Below are 14,739 nucleotides of genomic sequence, written 5' to 3'. Positions count from 1 at the left end.
CAGGAGTGGCCCCTGGTGCTCCCTGGGCCACCCTCTGAGGAGGCCAAGTCTTGATGGGGCTGTCACACTTCAATCCTGCTTTCCCCCATGTCTTTCATACTCTGTCACCAAAAATGACCCCTAACGGGGGCAGAACTCTGTGTTTCACAGGTGGAGCTCTGGGATGAGGCTGTGTCCACCCACTGAGACCAGGGACCCTCGGGGCAGGAAGGCAGACAGTGACTCCCCCTCAGTCTGGGTCCGCAGTGTGGGCACCCATCTCCTCTCCGACCCTGAGAGCCTTCGTAGGAACACAGTACTCAAAGAAGAAAAACTACAGGAAGCTCAGTTGACCTTATAAGTCATTTTCCTTTATTTTCTTAACATAGAATGAACTTCCGATTCCAAAGAGACACAGAGGCAGAGCGGACAGATGCGGGGTCCGGCAGGCAGCAGTCAGAACCAAGGAGGACGTGGGCCTGACCCCCTCCCCTCCAGCACACCCCTCACCCCTCCTGGCTTCTGACCCCTGCCCGGACAGAAACCGAGCAGCTGGGAATAAGAGGGGCCAGTCTCCCGGTCCAGAGAGTAGCCAGAGACATGGCCTCGGCTGCTAGGCCTGGCCAAATCATTATCCAGCTGTGGGACCTTGGACCTCAGTTTCCTTATCTGTTAAATGAGCTAGAAGCCCCTGCTAGGGAATGATGGAGAAGAGAGTGTGTAGATGTTACGATGTGTTGGTGACCAGTTAGGGTTCCCTGGTTGTCCTGCTGCTTTAAGATAATCTGCAGATGGAGTCACTTGAGTTTTGTCACCATGATGGCTACAGGCTTGCTGGGGGACCTGCTCTGGTCCCAGTGGGATTGGACAGACCATGGAGACAACTGTTCCCAAAGCAGACTCTCTCCTCTGAGACGGTCCTGGAGTGGTGTTGGGAGCTACATCATAAGGCCAAAGACAACTATCCCCCCAGGTAAATGAGAAGGGAAGCCTGTGGCTTGGGGTCACATAGCAAGCCTGTGCAGGTCACCCAGCTGCCCCAAATGCCTCCAACCAGGAGTTCAGCAATAAGTGGGGGAATCTGCTCCTTCCCGCCCTTAGCATCAGCTAGGAACTTGGAAGCCCCCCTCAGCGTCCAGCAAGAGCCATGTGCCTCCATGGGCTGATCCGCATCATGGTCCCCTGGCCTCAGACTTGGGGCTTCAGATAACGAACTTCCCTTTAATAAACACACACCTGCATAAGCGTGACCTGTGTCTACACTGGCAGGAGGAAGCGGAGAACCATAGGACAATTAAGATGATGCAACAATAGGTGGGCAAGGATGACTAAAACCCTGTGAAGGAGCATGGGTATTGCTCCTTTGCACTCCATCTGACACCTTCCTGCGACAGAGGACCCCATCCCCGCTGCATAGGGGTCGGCCCTGCTCCCCCACTGACAGGGACTTCTCATGACCTGGGCTGTCTGCTGGTCTACTGCTCTGAACCATGTATGCATATGTCCATGTGTCCTTGTGTTCGCACAGGTATGTGCTATAGCTCTCCCCTTGGGAAAGAACCAGGGCAAGTGGAAAAGCTGCTGGTCCATACTACACCTTCTAGAACCCACAGAGTATCTACACTTACAGAATGGAGAGGCCTCAAGCCCAGAGAGCTCTCCCTGTCCCTGTTCCCTCCCACTCTACAGATGGGGTCACAGGGGCCCTAAGATATGGACGATCACAAGGTCACGCAGCAAGTCTGGGGGCAGAGGTGGGGCTGGAGGTCGAGCCAAACCGCAGGAATAAAACCAGTCTGCCACTTGCCCTACCATACACCTCCTGGGATCTCCTCCCCTTGGAGCACCCTCGGGGGCACAGGGACTGTTCCAGAAGGAGGGCCACGCCCAAAGGCACAAAGCAAATAGGGCAGTGCCCAAGAGACCTGTAGCAGGCGAGCCATGGAGCACCTCTGGGATGAGGCGGACTTCCTGGCACACCTTCCATCACACTCCGAGGGGACGGCTTAGCAGGGTGGGTCCCTCTCTTTCACCTCCTCCATGACTTCAAGGGAGTGAGTGATTGATAAATCTTGGTCCCCAGGAAGCCCAGAGGCCAGGAAACAGAGAAAGAGAAAGAAAGTGATAGAAACAGTCCCGAACCAGGCTTGACCACGCAGTTCTGGAGGACCTTTGGGAAGTGACGTTGGCCAGCTTGTCAGAATGTCTGCAACAGGATTTTCCCCTCCCCGCCCTCCGCCCGCCCCTGCCCCGCCCCCACGTGGGTGCCCGGGCCAGGGCCTCTCTATTTGGGCTTCATCTCCACCCTCGAGTTGATGTCGTCGCCATCCAGGTCGTACTCCTCTACCTGGCCGCTGGTCCACACCTTCACGCGGTCCGTGAGGTCGCTGCTGCGTGGGGCCAGGATGAAGTCGTAGATGAGCACAGCCAGAGCTCCCCCGATGAACGGCCCCACCCAGAAAATCTAGGAACAGAGCGGACAGACTCAGGGGCTGTCCACCGACACCCTGGGCTCCTCCTCTCCAGGGACATCTGCCCCGAGAGGCACCCCACCGCCACCCCACGGCATGGGCTCCCTCCCCATCTGTGCCCGGATTTAGAGGCAGGCAGTGTCGAAGCCCCATGTCCTGATTCCAGGGCTCGCAGAGCAGGCCCAAGACATCCACTATCCCAGGACACTGCCAGTGGGCCTTTCCTTGCCTCCATGTGCCCCTGCTCGGGGTGCCTGGTGTGGCCAACCCTGTCCCACCCTCCCCAGTGTCAGAAGGGCCACAGGAAGGTCTAGCTTGATAAACGGTGGCCTGAGACAGTCACTTGGACAGGAAGAACAGCTCCATCCACTGAGCGCTGACTCTGTGCTACGCTCAACCTACAGGCGGTGAGGCCGTCAGTCAGAGGCCACCCTGGCAGTTAAGTAGGGTTCACGACACCCAACTTCACTGCTCAGAGAATGACAGCTTGCCTGTGTCGCACTGAATGGACTGAATGGGGAAAGGGCAGGGCCACGATTGGGTCTGGCTCCTCATCACGCTGCTGGGGCGCTGCACCCCACCACCCCCATGTCAGGCCACGCTTTCCCGATTTCCTCGGCCCTTGCGGTCTCCCAGAGCCTCTGTGATGAGAGGATGCCACAGGGTGGAGCTGGGACCGTCACTCAGCACCAAAACCTCCCGCCTCCCCCCGGGGATAGCCCTGCGACCCCTTACCCAGTGGTCCTTGAAGTTGTGTGTGATCACAGAGGAGCCGAAGGACCGGGCGGGGTTGATGCCACAGCCTGTGTAGTCGATCTGAGAGGGGCAGCGTGGGAGGCAGAAGGGGGAGATCCAGAGAAGTAGAGACAGAGGGAGAGGGGACATCGTGACACACAGAGAGAGAACAGGGAGGTGACAATCAGACCCAGAAAAACAGGGGCACGCTGACCCAGAAAGATGGTCAGGAGGTCCCCATGCTGCCCTCTCAGAGCAAGAACCTGGCCCCAGTGTCCTACCCATGACAGGGTACCCCAACCGCCCTGCCTGGCCCTGTTCTCCCCATTCCCAGCTGGGGAGGCCCCACACTCACCGCCAGCAGGTGTCCCAGGGCCACGGAGAGGCCAATGGCAAGAGGTCCCGAACCCCCAAGGTCCCGGCGCCTCCTATCCGTTGTGGCGAGCACGCACAGCACGAGCTGCAGGGTGCCAATGATCTCGATGCCCAAGCCCTGACCAGAGTTCACACCAGGGGCCAGCTGTCGGGAAGAGGGACAGCAAGGTTCGTTGAGCAGGCAAGGTGGGGACTGTGTCCTAGAGCCCACCCACCCCGCCCCAGGCACCTCTGTGTCCTTACAGCCCATCACAAGCCCCCCTGCTGGGCCCAGTGGCGGGGGGGGGGGAGTCCCCACCCCAGCACACAGCATGGGTAGTGGACACCAGGCTTTGTTCCTCCCATAGCACTGAGGAGTTGCCAGCCCAGCCCCTGGTACCTGCCTCTACCCTCTGTGCTCTGCCTGGAGGCTGGAGAAGCCTGGGAGGAAGCAGGCCTCTGCCTCCAGCTCCAGCCAGCGAGGGCATCCTGGGGTACCGGAGTAACCGAGGGGAGGGGCAAGCCCTGCATGTGGGAGGGTCCACCTGGACACATGGCTTCACACCCCACAATTCCAGAATATTCCACCCCATTCCCTGCTGCGTCTAAAACTCCCAAAGCTGGGGAGGGTCTTCGTTGGTTAGCTAGCCCCCGCTCCCTTAGTTTCTCTCCTTGAGGCTGTCGCCCTTGCTGCCCCACCCTCTGTCTCCTACTCCACCTTGTCTGTCTCTCCCTTTTCTTCTCTGCCTTCCCTGTTTTCCCCTCCCTCCTGGACCAGCCCCCCCCCATCTCCCTGGCCGCATAGGCCCCGCCACCACCGTCTGGCTGCCACTTGCTCTTGGGCCGCTTTTAGAAACATGACTCATGGAAAAAGAAGGGAATGGGAGCTGCCATGAGGTCATCAGAGCCCTCCCCTTGCAGCTGCACCAGGAAGACCCCTCCCCAGGGAGCCCCCACACCCTCCCCTTTGTGGGGGTCCCAGGGGCCAGGTGCACCCACACAGGGGAGCTGAGCCGCATGGACAAAGGCCTACTGGCAGAGACACCCAGATGTGGCCATGCAGTCTGCTTCCTCCAGGTAGAGCTGGTGTGTCCAAATAAGCCTGAACTTGAAGTCTCATCCTGGAGATGAAGGGAGGGGGGTGGTCCTCCAAAGCCAAGGGGCATTTTATAAAACCCTACGTGGGGGGCTCTCCTCCATCCCCCCAATCCCTGAGTTTTCTCAGCCCCACCCTGAGGCCATCTTACAAGAACAATTCTCTTCCCGCCTTTGTCTGCAGTCCTGGGTCACAGGGAAAATGACTCACATCCCCTCCCCTGTGCTGCAGCCCCAGCTCTAGGCTTTTCCTGGCAGACCCCAGAACTGTGACCCCTCAGGCCAGCCAGACCTCTGGGCAATGCCCGGTTTTCTTCCCATCCCTAGGTTGGGTGGTAGAGGCAGAAGCCCTGTCTTCAGGTCCTGACTCTCCCCCTTGCTGGTGCCATGGCCATGGCCTTTCTCCAGTCTGATCCTCAGTTTCCCTATCTGAAAAACAGCTTTCCCTGCCCACTTTCCAGGGTGGCTGGAGTTTCCAAGGCAATGGGGTGGGGAGGGTCTCGGGGCATTTGGGAAGGGCTGCAGAGGCAGGAGGGACAGGAACAACTGTGGGTTTGTTCTTATTCTTTCTCACCTTATCTGCTGGACTGAGGGACAGGTGGAAGGGGAAGGGCCCTGCATAGGCTCGTGGACACAAGAGTGAGGACTACCAGGAGCCATAACGAGTTCCATGGAGGTGAGGCCCATGAGACCGGGCCGACTTGCAGAAATGCCTATCCCCACTCACGCCTGCTGCTGCCCTCCTGACAGTCTTCAGGAAGCCCCAAGGCTCCTCTTCCTGCTCTCTCCTTGGCTCTCCAGGATCAGCCTAATTATTAGCTGGCAGGAGTCCGGAAACCAGGGCTGGCACGCTGATTGATGGAGCCATCATTCTAAGTGGCTCCTGCCTCCTAGCCTCCCCCATCCCCACCCTCTCACAGACGTGGCCTGGGCAAGCTCATCTCCTCCCCCAATTCTCAACCAGGTCTGAGTGCCCCAGTCCCTGCTCAGCCCAAAGGCACAGGTACTCATGCAAAGTGAGCAGAGCCAGGGGCCCAGGGCCATGCCCAGCTCTCTGAGTCTACGGGAAAGGGAGGGGGTGGCCACCTGCCCTGGGAACTCTGTGTTATACCCCCTTTCCTGACCAACCAGAGCCTTAGCTCAAACCACATGGGTTGATGAACTTCTTCTCCCAATAGCCATCTCAACCAGCACCACCAGGAAGCCTCCCCTGATTGCTTCAGTGTCTGCTGAACACTTTTCCTTTGACCACCAACACACTTGTATGACTTACATTGGGCAAAACTTTATAATTCAGTACTGAAAGGGAGAGATAGTTAAAGGTCTGCTGAAAGTGGATGTCCAGAAGAAAGCAGGTAAAAACTCAAAATAATGTTATTGTTTACAACCCATTAAATCAGAAACAATTGCTTAAATAGGGTTGATCTCAGTTGTGGTCACTTGGTATTGAAAAAAAAAAATGTTCGCACGTTCCCAGGGAGTTTTGCCCAGCTTAGTCTTATATGCCACTGATTAAGTCCCCTTCAAAAAAGAAAGAAAAAAGAAAAAGAAAAAAAAAACCACATTAGTTTTATGAATATAAGTTTGAACAACAGAATAAGACCCACAATGAATCTGAAGCATCAGAAAGAAGCAAGCTCTCCATTTCCACATCAAATCCAGGTAAGTTCCCTCAAGGCCCAGTTCAGACCCCACAGACTCCAAGAAGTTTTCCATAGATCCTGGCTGGAATTACCTTCTGCGGCTGCGCCATCAGGCTCTCACTGAACCGCCTGCAACTCTTGCCGGGAAGTAACCTTCCAGCCTCCTCTGTGGGTGCCTCAAACCCCTGGCCTGGGAGCTTGGTGAGGACGGAGTAGGGAGACCGTCTCTTCTTACTGCCTGGACCTCAGAGGAGACACTTGCCGTATAGTGAAAGAAGCAGCAGAGAATGCTAATTTTCTAGAACTCCCACCCTGTCTAGAGGCAGCCTGGCTCCAGGGAAGCTCTCTGGATTTAGGGCTGATTTACCTGCTTTTTGGCTGGGGCACCACAGGCCAGTCATTAGTTTTTGTGGGTCTTAAGGGGAGGCCCGCACAAGCCTCTGTGAGGTAATGGATGAGGGGGCTGAGACCCCGGGAGGAGATAGCAAAGCCATCTCATCCCAGCCAAGGATCCTGGCTATCTACAGGTCCAGCCAAGGGACCTGGCTGTTTCCAGCTTGGACCGAGGAGCAGGTGGAAGATGGGTCTAAAGCGGTCAGTGTGACCCAGGCCCCGGGACGGCAGGACAGGGAGAGCGTATGGGACTGAGCTCTCTAGACAGCGGGCCTCAACCCATCCCTGCTGCCCATGGACAGAATGACCAAGGTCGCTGCCTAGGCCCAGGGCCCCAACTCGACCTGGACGCCCTGGTGACTCATCCTTAGAAAACAGCAGGTTCCTAAACGGGCCTGGCTGAGCATCCAGTCTTGAAAAACAGGGGAGGGGAGACTTCGAGGCCTGCCCTATTTGCCCACTGCCTCCAGGACTCAGCACTCACAGTCAGGGGGACCTCAGTGGGTCCCTTGTGTCACTCCTTGGTGGGTATTCCTGTGTGCATGTCCCTCCAGGTAAACAACGCTTTGTGTGCCTCTGTGTCTCTTTATAGGCTGGTGTCTGCAGGGTCTAGGGGTGACCGTATGTGTCTGGTGTGACTCTTTCCTTTTCTTTTTTATTAGATATTAAGAGGCTTATTACATCATAATTGAATGACAAGTCTATCAAATAGCTACATAAATTCGAAACCTGTATGCGCCAAACAAGATAGCCTAGAAAAAAATGACACCTGACAGAACTGTCAGGTGAATTTGGTCACTCAGCCACCAGACTGGAAGAGTTTACCAGCCCTCTCTCAAAAATGGATAGACTAAAGCAGTCAGACACTATAAATAGCAGCAATGGGAAGGATTTGAGCCTCATAATTAACAAGCTTGATTTCAGGAAAATGCATAAAGCCCTGCACCCCAAATTTGAGAATATCCCCTCGCTTTCAGCCCCCATGTGGACACGCAGACCAGCTGGCCATGTGTTAGCCCGGGTGTCCTAGCTGTCTCTGAGAATCTCCATCACACCCGAGCCATCTCTTGCCACGGGGGAGCTCTGTGGGTCTGGGGGTCTCTCTGTGGCACATGGCCCTGCATGACCGTGCTGGGCATCTGGTGGAACTTTTGAGTGTGCCATCCTGTCCCCTGGCAGCAGAAGTGCCACCACTAGCTAGGGACAGGGGTCGAGAAGGGAAAAAGGCCCCCATGAGGGACAGAGTGAGCAGTGGATTTCAGAGGGTCCTTATTTGCTCCCAGAAGCCACTTCATCTTCCTGACAAGAAACAATACACAAAACAATGGCTTCCTCCTTCCCTCCCTCCTTCTTTTCCTTACTCCAGGGCAGTCTCCACCCTCCTGCCGGGGAAAGGAAGAGGCTCATTGAGAAGCACTTATCCCACCCTCCTGGGATCCCAGGGCCTGAGTGGGACTGCCCAGGCTCGTAAATGTGCTCTACACCCACCTGTGTGTGCCTCCCCTCCCCCATGCTGTGTGTGTGTGTGTGTGTGTGTGTGTGTGTGTCAGTGAAGTGTGAGTATGTGCACTTTAGAGCAGCAGAAAGAACGAAGGGCCAGGAGGCAAGCTGGGGGCCCGCTCTTGCCCTGCCCTGATCAGCTAAACAACCCAACAATCTCAATGCCTCTTTGGCCTCAGTCTCCTGATCAGTAAAATGGAGGCACTGGCCCAGAGGTTAGCCCCAGGATGCCTTCAGGCCTGACATGGAACCCCCGCCCCCAGGACCTGCAGTCACCCTTCTGGTCAGGATCGTCAGTGCAGGATTCCCACAGAGCCGTCTGGACTGGGGTCTCAATAGGGACAAAGCCTGTTTCAGGATCTCCTTCCCAGAGCAGCCAGAAGCAGACAGATTCGACCCGCAAGCCCTTATGGACTTATGGGGGCCTTATGGACTCAGGGGCAGCCCATCCCAATTGTATCCGCCTCTCTATGGTCCCAGTGGTAGGATTTCAGGCCCGGACAGGAGCTGCTGCTGGAAATAGGGCATTTTCCAGTCTTTTCTACCATCTATTGAGTTGGGGTTCTTAACGCCACTGGAGTGCAGCTCCTTGGTAACATGAAGATGGCCCTTCACTTAGCCCTGTAAGCCACCAATGGGGGATCAAGGAGCTCCCCAGTTCCTGGGGAGATGCCCTGGCTGAGGGGACATTGACCATAACCTTTTCCTGTCCATGCCTGCAGGCATGTTGACTCAGCCCCAGCTATTCAGGAGGCCCCAGACCCACTGGAGCTTCCAGAGGGCAGAGACCATGCCCCCCCCCACTCCCCCCAACTTCCCCACTTCCAGGGAGGCTCTGCCAGCAAGAACGAGGGGCTCTTAGGGAAAGCCTTCCTGAGCCAGTCCCTATGGGGTGGATGATGTGGGACATGACCGTCCAGCCTGGGGAAAGCCCTGGTGCTGGAGGAACCCTCACTGGGTGGGGCCCTTGAGAAAGTGGGGAGCACTCCGGGGCTGAGCTCAGGTTGTGGGGCACTCGGTGGAATTGGTCTGCAATGAAGTAAGGGCTCAAGACATGAGAAGGAGGCCGTGACCTGGGGGCCAGGAGGAAAGGCGAGTCCTCACAGACTGGGCTGCTCTTGCAGGCTATGTCCCCTCTCACGGCCTCGCCCCTTTTAGACAAGACATTGCCAGAGGGAGCCCTGGGTAAGGCCAGGCTTTGGAGTGGGCAGCACGGGCCTGGCAGGGCTACTCCAAGGCCCCTCACAGGGAAAACCGCCTCAGAATTTTCCGTGGTGAGGGAAGTCACCACAACGCTCCCGCCTCTCTTCGCCCTCCCCCTCATCTGGTTCCGGCTGGAACCGGTAATTATAGGTCCCAGCTAGGGCACCTCCACCCAGCCCCCAGCCTCCTCTCTAAGCACGTCCATCTGAAAACTGGCTTCCCTTTCCCCAAACCACCCCCAACTCCGAAGAAGGTGGATGGACCCTCAACCCTGGAAGGACTCATGGGCCAGTGTGGGCGAGGGCCGCTAACAGGGAAGGCACAACCCTTTCACTCTGTGCTTAGGGAAACTGAGCCCAGGAAACTGGGGAAGGTGAGAGTTTAGGGCTGAGATCAGGCCCTGGATGGAGCAGACAGAGACAGTCCCCCGGCAGTCAGGCCCAGAATCAGCAGGGCTGAGAGAAAGACCACAAAGAGGAAAGGTTTGCCCTGCCTGAGCCCCTCGGGGGCTAAAATCCCAGGCCTCCAGTCCCCTCTCAGACACAGGCAGACACGAACCTCAATCCTGACCGTCCACCCTCCAGAGCCCCAGCCTCCCACCAACCCCACCCTGCAACCCCCTGGCTCTGGCCTCCCACTGCCACCTTGCCTGCACTCATGCCCTTTCTCTGCCTGGAAGCCCTTTCCCTGTCTCCACATTCAGGGTCCCGTGGCACTTCCTCCTTGAAGCCTTCCTGGCCCTCCCCACGGCTCAGAGGCAGAAATTCCCTTGCCGCCCAGACACATCTTATCACACCTGCCTCCTGCCCAGTATCACAGGCCGCTGTGCTGTGCGAAGGACTTATCTCGCCCCCCAGGGGCCTTGGTCGCCCAGGGTAGGGAGCTGTCTGACTCAGCGCCCATCTGGCTGCCAGCAGTCCCAGTCCAGTTTGGGGGGAGCATGGGTGAATGAGCTAGAGAGGGGAAGAATAAAAAGAGCCGGCTAACAGTCAGGACACCGAGGTTCGGTAGCATCTTTCATTTCGCAGAGCTGGGACACGCCCTGTGTCTCTATTTCACAGATGGAAACTGGGGCCACACAGGCGAGGCCGCTGGCACGAAGAATGGTAGTGTCTGGGTAGGGCAGGGCCAGATAAGGCCACCAACCCCTGACTCTGACACTCTCATTTTGGGCCGAAATTAGGGTTTGGCTCTAAGAACCAGCCAGGATCCTATAGGCCCATGGTCTCTCCAGGGCGTATCCCAAACCCTGACTCAGTGAGAAGAAAGTTGTCCCCACTATGCCCCCGGGGACACCCCCTGACTCACCCCAACCACTTCCTGCCGCTTCTTTCCCTATTTTCCTTAGGAATCTCCATGCCAACAAAGGGCTCCACCTCGGTTTGGGCCAGGGTGGGGTCCAGGGCCTAAGGGGCTGTGGGAGCCTCCCTCAGAGCCTGGAGGAAAGAGTGTGTCACTCGCTGCATAGATGGCTCTCTGCCCCTCTTGAGGCATTGGGACCACCTGCCAGCTGCCTTCAGATCCCTTCAGATCCCAGGTTCAGGATCTGCAGGAGTCCCTGGGTGAGATGCTTTGTTTCTAGGCCCAGCACTTGTACTTCTGAATCCCCAACTTCCACGGTGTAGACAGGACAGTTCCTGCATCCCACCCCAACACTCAGTACCCCTATGTTCGGCGTGCCCCCCTCTTGGACTCGTCTTAGCCAGACCCTCCTGGGATCAGTGATAATAAACTCAAGTCTACAATGTAAGCTTGCTGGTAGTCCAGGCAGGGCCAAGAAATATCTAGAGACCTAGGTTCCCTCTTGGAGTCTCAGGGTCCTCAGCTCTAGGGCAACTCGACAAGTTAACTGCAGACAGGACTTGAACCTGGTGTGCCTCCCAGACCCGGCTTGACCCCAGCCTGAGCCAGTCCCTTTTTCTCCTCCATCAGCAACCTGCCCAGCCCAGGCATCCAGGTAACTCTGGAAAATGGAGGCCAGAGAAGGGAAAAGACACTGGAGCAGGGTGCAGCCAGATCACAACACCATAGCCGCCCTCCCTGCATCTACCTATGATGCCCACATCAGAGCACAAAGTTAGCCAACAGATGCCTGTCCTGCCTGTCCCTCGAGAAGGTAGGTCAAGATGGGGCAGGTCTGCAGAGATTCAACCCCTCCCCTTATGAGGACCTCCTTCCCCCCACCTCCCATCATCACACCCCACTGTGAGCCTGACCCTACCCAGGGACCACCCCCTCGGGCACCATGCTCTGCCTTTCTGTAGAGACCGAGGCTAGGAGCTGCGCGGCCTGCCAGAGCTCCGGTCCCTTCCACCCACCTCGGCCACATCTTTCCCGACTAAAGTCTAAACTCCAGCCTGCAGGCTAATCTTCAATCTTGGGCCGAGCAGCAGTTGGCTCTGCAAGGGGGCTGGGCAAGGTGTCACTGTGACACCAGAAGTGCTAATCCCCCCGCAGCAAGGCCGTTCCAGTTGCCCTCTGCACCAGATCTTACCAAGCCTCCCCCCAGCCGCAGCACCAGGCTCTGAACTTTGGCTGGGAAGTAAGGGAACAATTGCTATAATCACCTGCCACCGTCTCTGAGGAGCCCTTGGCCACCTCCCTCGGTGTCCCTACACCCGCCCGCCTGCCCTGCCCCGGCCAGCCTCCTTTCTGTAGATCCGATTCCTCCTCGGTGCTCCTTCGTCTCTCCCCTTCCCTGGGCAGGCACCCTCCAAGCCTTCCTCAGCCTCTCTCAGGCCAAATTTCCCCCTGCTATGGCCCAAGCCTGGTCTGAGTTTGCACTTGGCCAAGGGGTTGGAAAAGCCCTGGTCTGCGACAGCAGGAAACTGCCGCCAACGGCCAATTAGCAGGGCTAAGCAGCTGGGGAGGAATTCTTTACAGCAGCCTGCCCCCAACTCACCAACATCTGCTCACCATTCGTGCCCCCTGCCCAGACCCAACTAGAGCCAGGAGCAGCGGGCACACACAGGTACATGCTCACCCCTGCCTGCTTACACCGCAGCACGAACGCTTACAGACGTGCTTCCAGGAGCAGGCACACACGGGAAGGCGCGGCTTACACAAGCCCGGAGACCCATGCCGACATCCACGTGCACACACCGTTCACACACACAAATACATGTGCCACACCTCACGGGGCTGGTGGCAGAGTGCAGACGGGAGGCCAGATGTCTCCACCCCAGCCGCCACCCCACACTGCAATCCAGGAAAGCCACCTGCCAACAGTCCAGAGAAGGTTTTCTCTCCCCTTCCACCCCCAGCTTGGGGGCCAAGGAGTAGGGGAGGGGGGCTTTCTCCTTGAAGGCGGTGTGTTCGGGCACCTGTGTGCATGCGGGGCGGGCTGGGGACCCGTGGGGCCTCTCACCTGGGTCCTGCTTACTCTTGCTGACCCGGCGCAGATGCGCCGGGACTCTGGCTCAGGGTGGCTGGGGACAGTGGGCAGTGTCTCCCCAGGGTCCAGGCTGTAGGAAGAGGGAGTTGGCCGCCCCGGCAGGCTGAGGAGGGATCAAGAAACTACAGCTGAGGGGTGAGGAACTGCTGGCCCCAACCTTAGTTGGGGGACTAACCTCAGAACTTAGTCCCTATAATAGACGCCCACAGGGGACATTGGCAAGACGGCTGTTGTCTGGGTCTCAGCCTCCCACAGTGCCTGGCAGAAAATGGGCTCCGGGCTGCAGATGTAGCTGAGCTCCAGCCCCGATTCCACATGACCGCCAGCCACCTAATGTCCTCTCTGCTCCTCAGTGTCCCCATCTGCACGATGGGTGGAGAATGAAACCCCAACCGTCTCTGCTCCCCGCCAGAGCCCCAAGTGCCTGGGGCCACCCCGCTTACCTCATTTCGGCCGAGTGAATTGTCCGGCAGGGAGGAGGTGATGCCCGAGAGGATGGCGGTGGCCACGATGGCACCCACGCACTGGGCGATGATGTACATGACGGCCCGGAGGATGCTGATCTGACAGCTGAGCAGCAGCCCCAACGTGACGGCCGGGTTGAGGTGGGCACCACTAATGTGGCCCACGCTCTGGGCCAGTGTGGCGATGCTCAGCCCGAAGGCCAGGGACACCTTCACGTTATCCTGGGGCGCACCTGCTGTCTGGTTGTTCCTCAGCGGGTAGTTGAAGCCGAGAGCTGAACCGATGCTGATGAAGACGAAGAGGGTCATGGCCAGGAACTCGGCCACCACTGCCCTCCAGAAAAGCTTCTTCTTGAACTCGCTGGCCATGCTGGCAGGGGGCTTGGCTGGATACCGCTGCCTGGTGCTCAACTCCCTCTGAGAGCTGAGCCACAGCCCGGGCTGGGCCTATTTATAGGGCCCCGAGTGGTTGTGGGGGGAGGAGAGGAGGGGGGAGCACAAAGGGAGGAAGGCCTCTCTTTGCTCCTGGCCCGCCCCATACTGCACGGGCCTCCTCTCAGCGATGGATGCAGACACAGCTCTGCTGTCGGCCTGCCAACTTTTTTCCCTCCCTCCTCTCCCCCCTCCCTCCCTCTCTCCCTCCGCCCTCAGCCCTGCCCAGCTCCAGGAGGCAGGCAGGAGGCAGCTACAGCTCTAATAGGCTTTGGGAAATTCCTCCAAGCTGGCCCCACTCAGGGGGCCAGAGAAACTCAGGTGTCCCCGCCCTATGTGCAAAGCTCAGGGGGTGCCCATGGGCAGAGCCAGGAGCTCTGGATGGGGTGGGGTGGGTGGGCAGGCTGGACTCAGCAGGTGGACGTTGCCTTCCCTGGAGGTGGGGCGCCATGAATCCTACTTGCTTGGCATCCCCATCCTGCCCCCCAGTGGGGTCAGTCTAGAGACAGGGGCCCAGGGGTCCCCAGGGCCATTCTGGGCCTCCTGCACCTCAGCCCAGGCCTGGCTGCTGGATGTCACTTTAGGGATGTCCCAGGGCCGCAGCACCACAGGCCAGGCCCAGCTAATGGAGGCCAGACATCAGGAGGCACAGAGAGCTCATCTGTGGCCCACCCTGTACTCTGTGGTCAAGGGCAGGCCCGAGATAGGCAAGGACGTGGAAAGTACCCACTCTGGGAGGCCTCATGCTTCTGAGCAATTTGAACTAATTTCAGGGCAGATGGAGAAAGTGGGGTCCGTTTAGGCTTTTCTCTCTCCAGAGCAGCATGCTGGCAGACCGCAGGGGAGAGGGCAGACATGGCAGGCTAGCCTGGAGACAGGAGGGCAAGAGGAGAGAAGGAGAGAAGGCCCAAGAGAAAGAGAGAGACAGAGACACACAGCCTGAGAAGGGAAGAGAGAAGACAGACAGACAGCAGAAGACAGACGGACAGAATGAAAGAGGAAAAGGGAAGCAGAATGCCCACAACAGTGGAAGTGAAAGAGAGATCTCAGGCCAGGCTGAGAGAGAGAGATAGGCA

The 14,739-nt window shown here is 57.8% G+C and overlaps 1 protein-coding gene across 1 annotated transcript; it reads right to left on the bottom strand.

Moving 5' to 3' along the window:
* Nucleotides 1-328: 328 nt before the first annotated feature.
* AQP1 (aquaporin 1 (Colton blood group)) lies at nucleotides 329-13,672 on the bottom strand. The gene is made up of 4 exons (XM_044246319.1): nucleotides 13,211-13,672; nucleotides 3,541-3,705; nucleotides 3,186-3,266; nucleotides 329-2,443 (listed from the first exon to the last, which is right to left on the bottom strand). Exons 1-4 carry the CDS (start codon nucleotides 13,598-13,600, stop codon nucleotides 2,264-2,266), a joined length of 816 nt encoding a protein of 271 aa, XP_044102254.1. The 5' UTR covers nucleotides 13,601-13,672; the 3' UTR covers nucleotides 329-2,263.
* Nucleotides 13,673-14,739: the final 1,067 nt, after the last annotated feature.

The sequence above is a fragment of the Neovison vison genome, chromosome 4 (assembly GCF_020171115.1).
Source record: "Neovison vison isolate M4711 chromosome 4, ASM_NN_V1, whole genome shotgun sequence".
Lineage (NCBI taxonomy): Eukaryota > Metazoa > Chordata > Mammalia > Carnivora > Mustelidae > Neogale > Neogale vison.
The sequence above is the reverse complement of the archived record's forward strand: the minus strand, read 5'-3'. Positions and strand labels throughout refer to the sequence as shown.

Coding starts and splice junctions, on each gene's coding strand:
- AQP1 (XM_044246319.1), bottom strand. CDS start 13,600: ATGGCCAGCGAGTTCAAGAAGAAGCTTTTCTGGAGGGCAGTGGTGGCC. Junction 3,706..13,210: donor ATTCACTCGGCCGAAATGAG/GTAAGCGGGGTG, acceptor TCTTCCCGACAG/CTGGCCCCTGGTGTGAACTC. Junction 3,267..3,540: donor CCCTGGGACACCTGCTGGCG/GTGAGTGTGGGG, acceptor TGCCCCTCTCAG/ATCGACTACACAGGCTGTGG.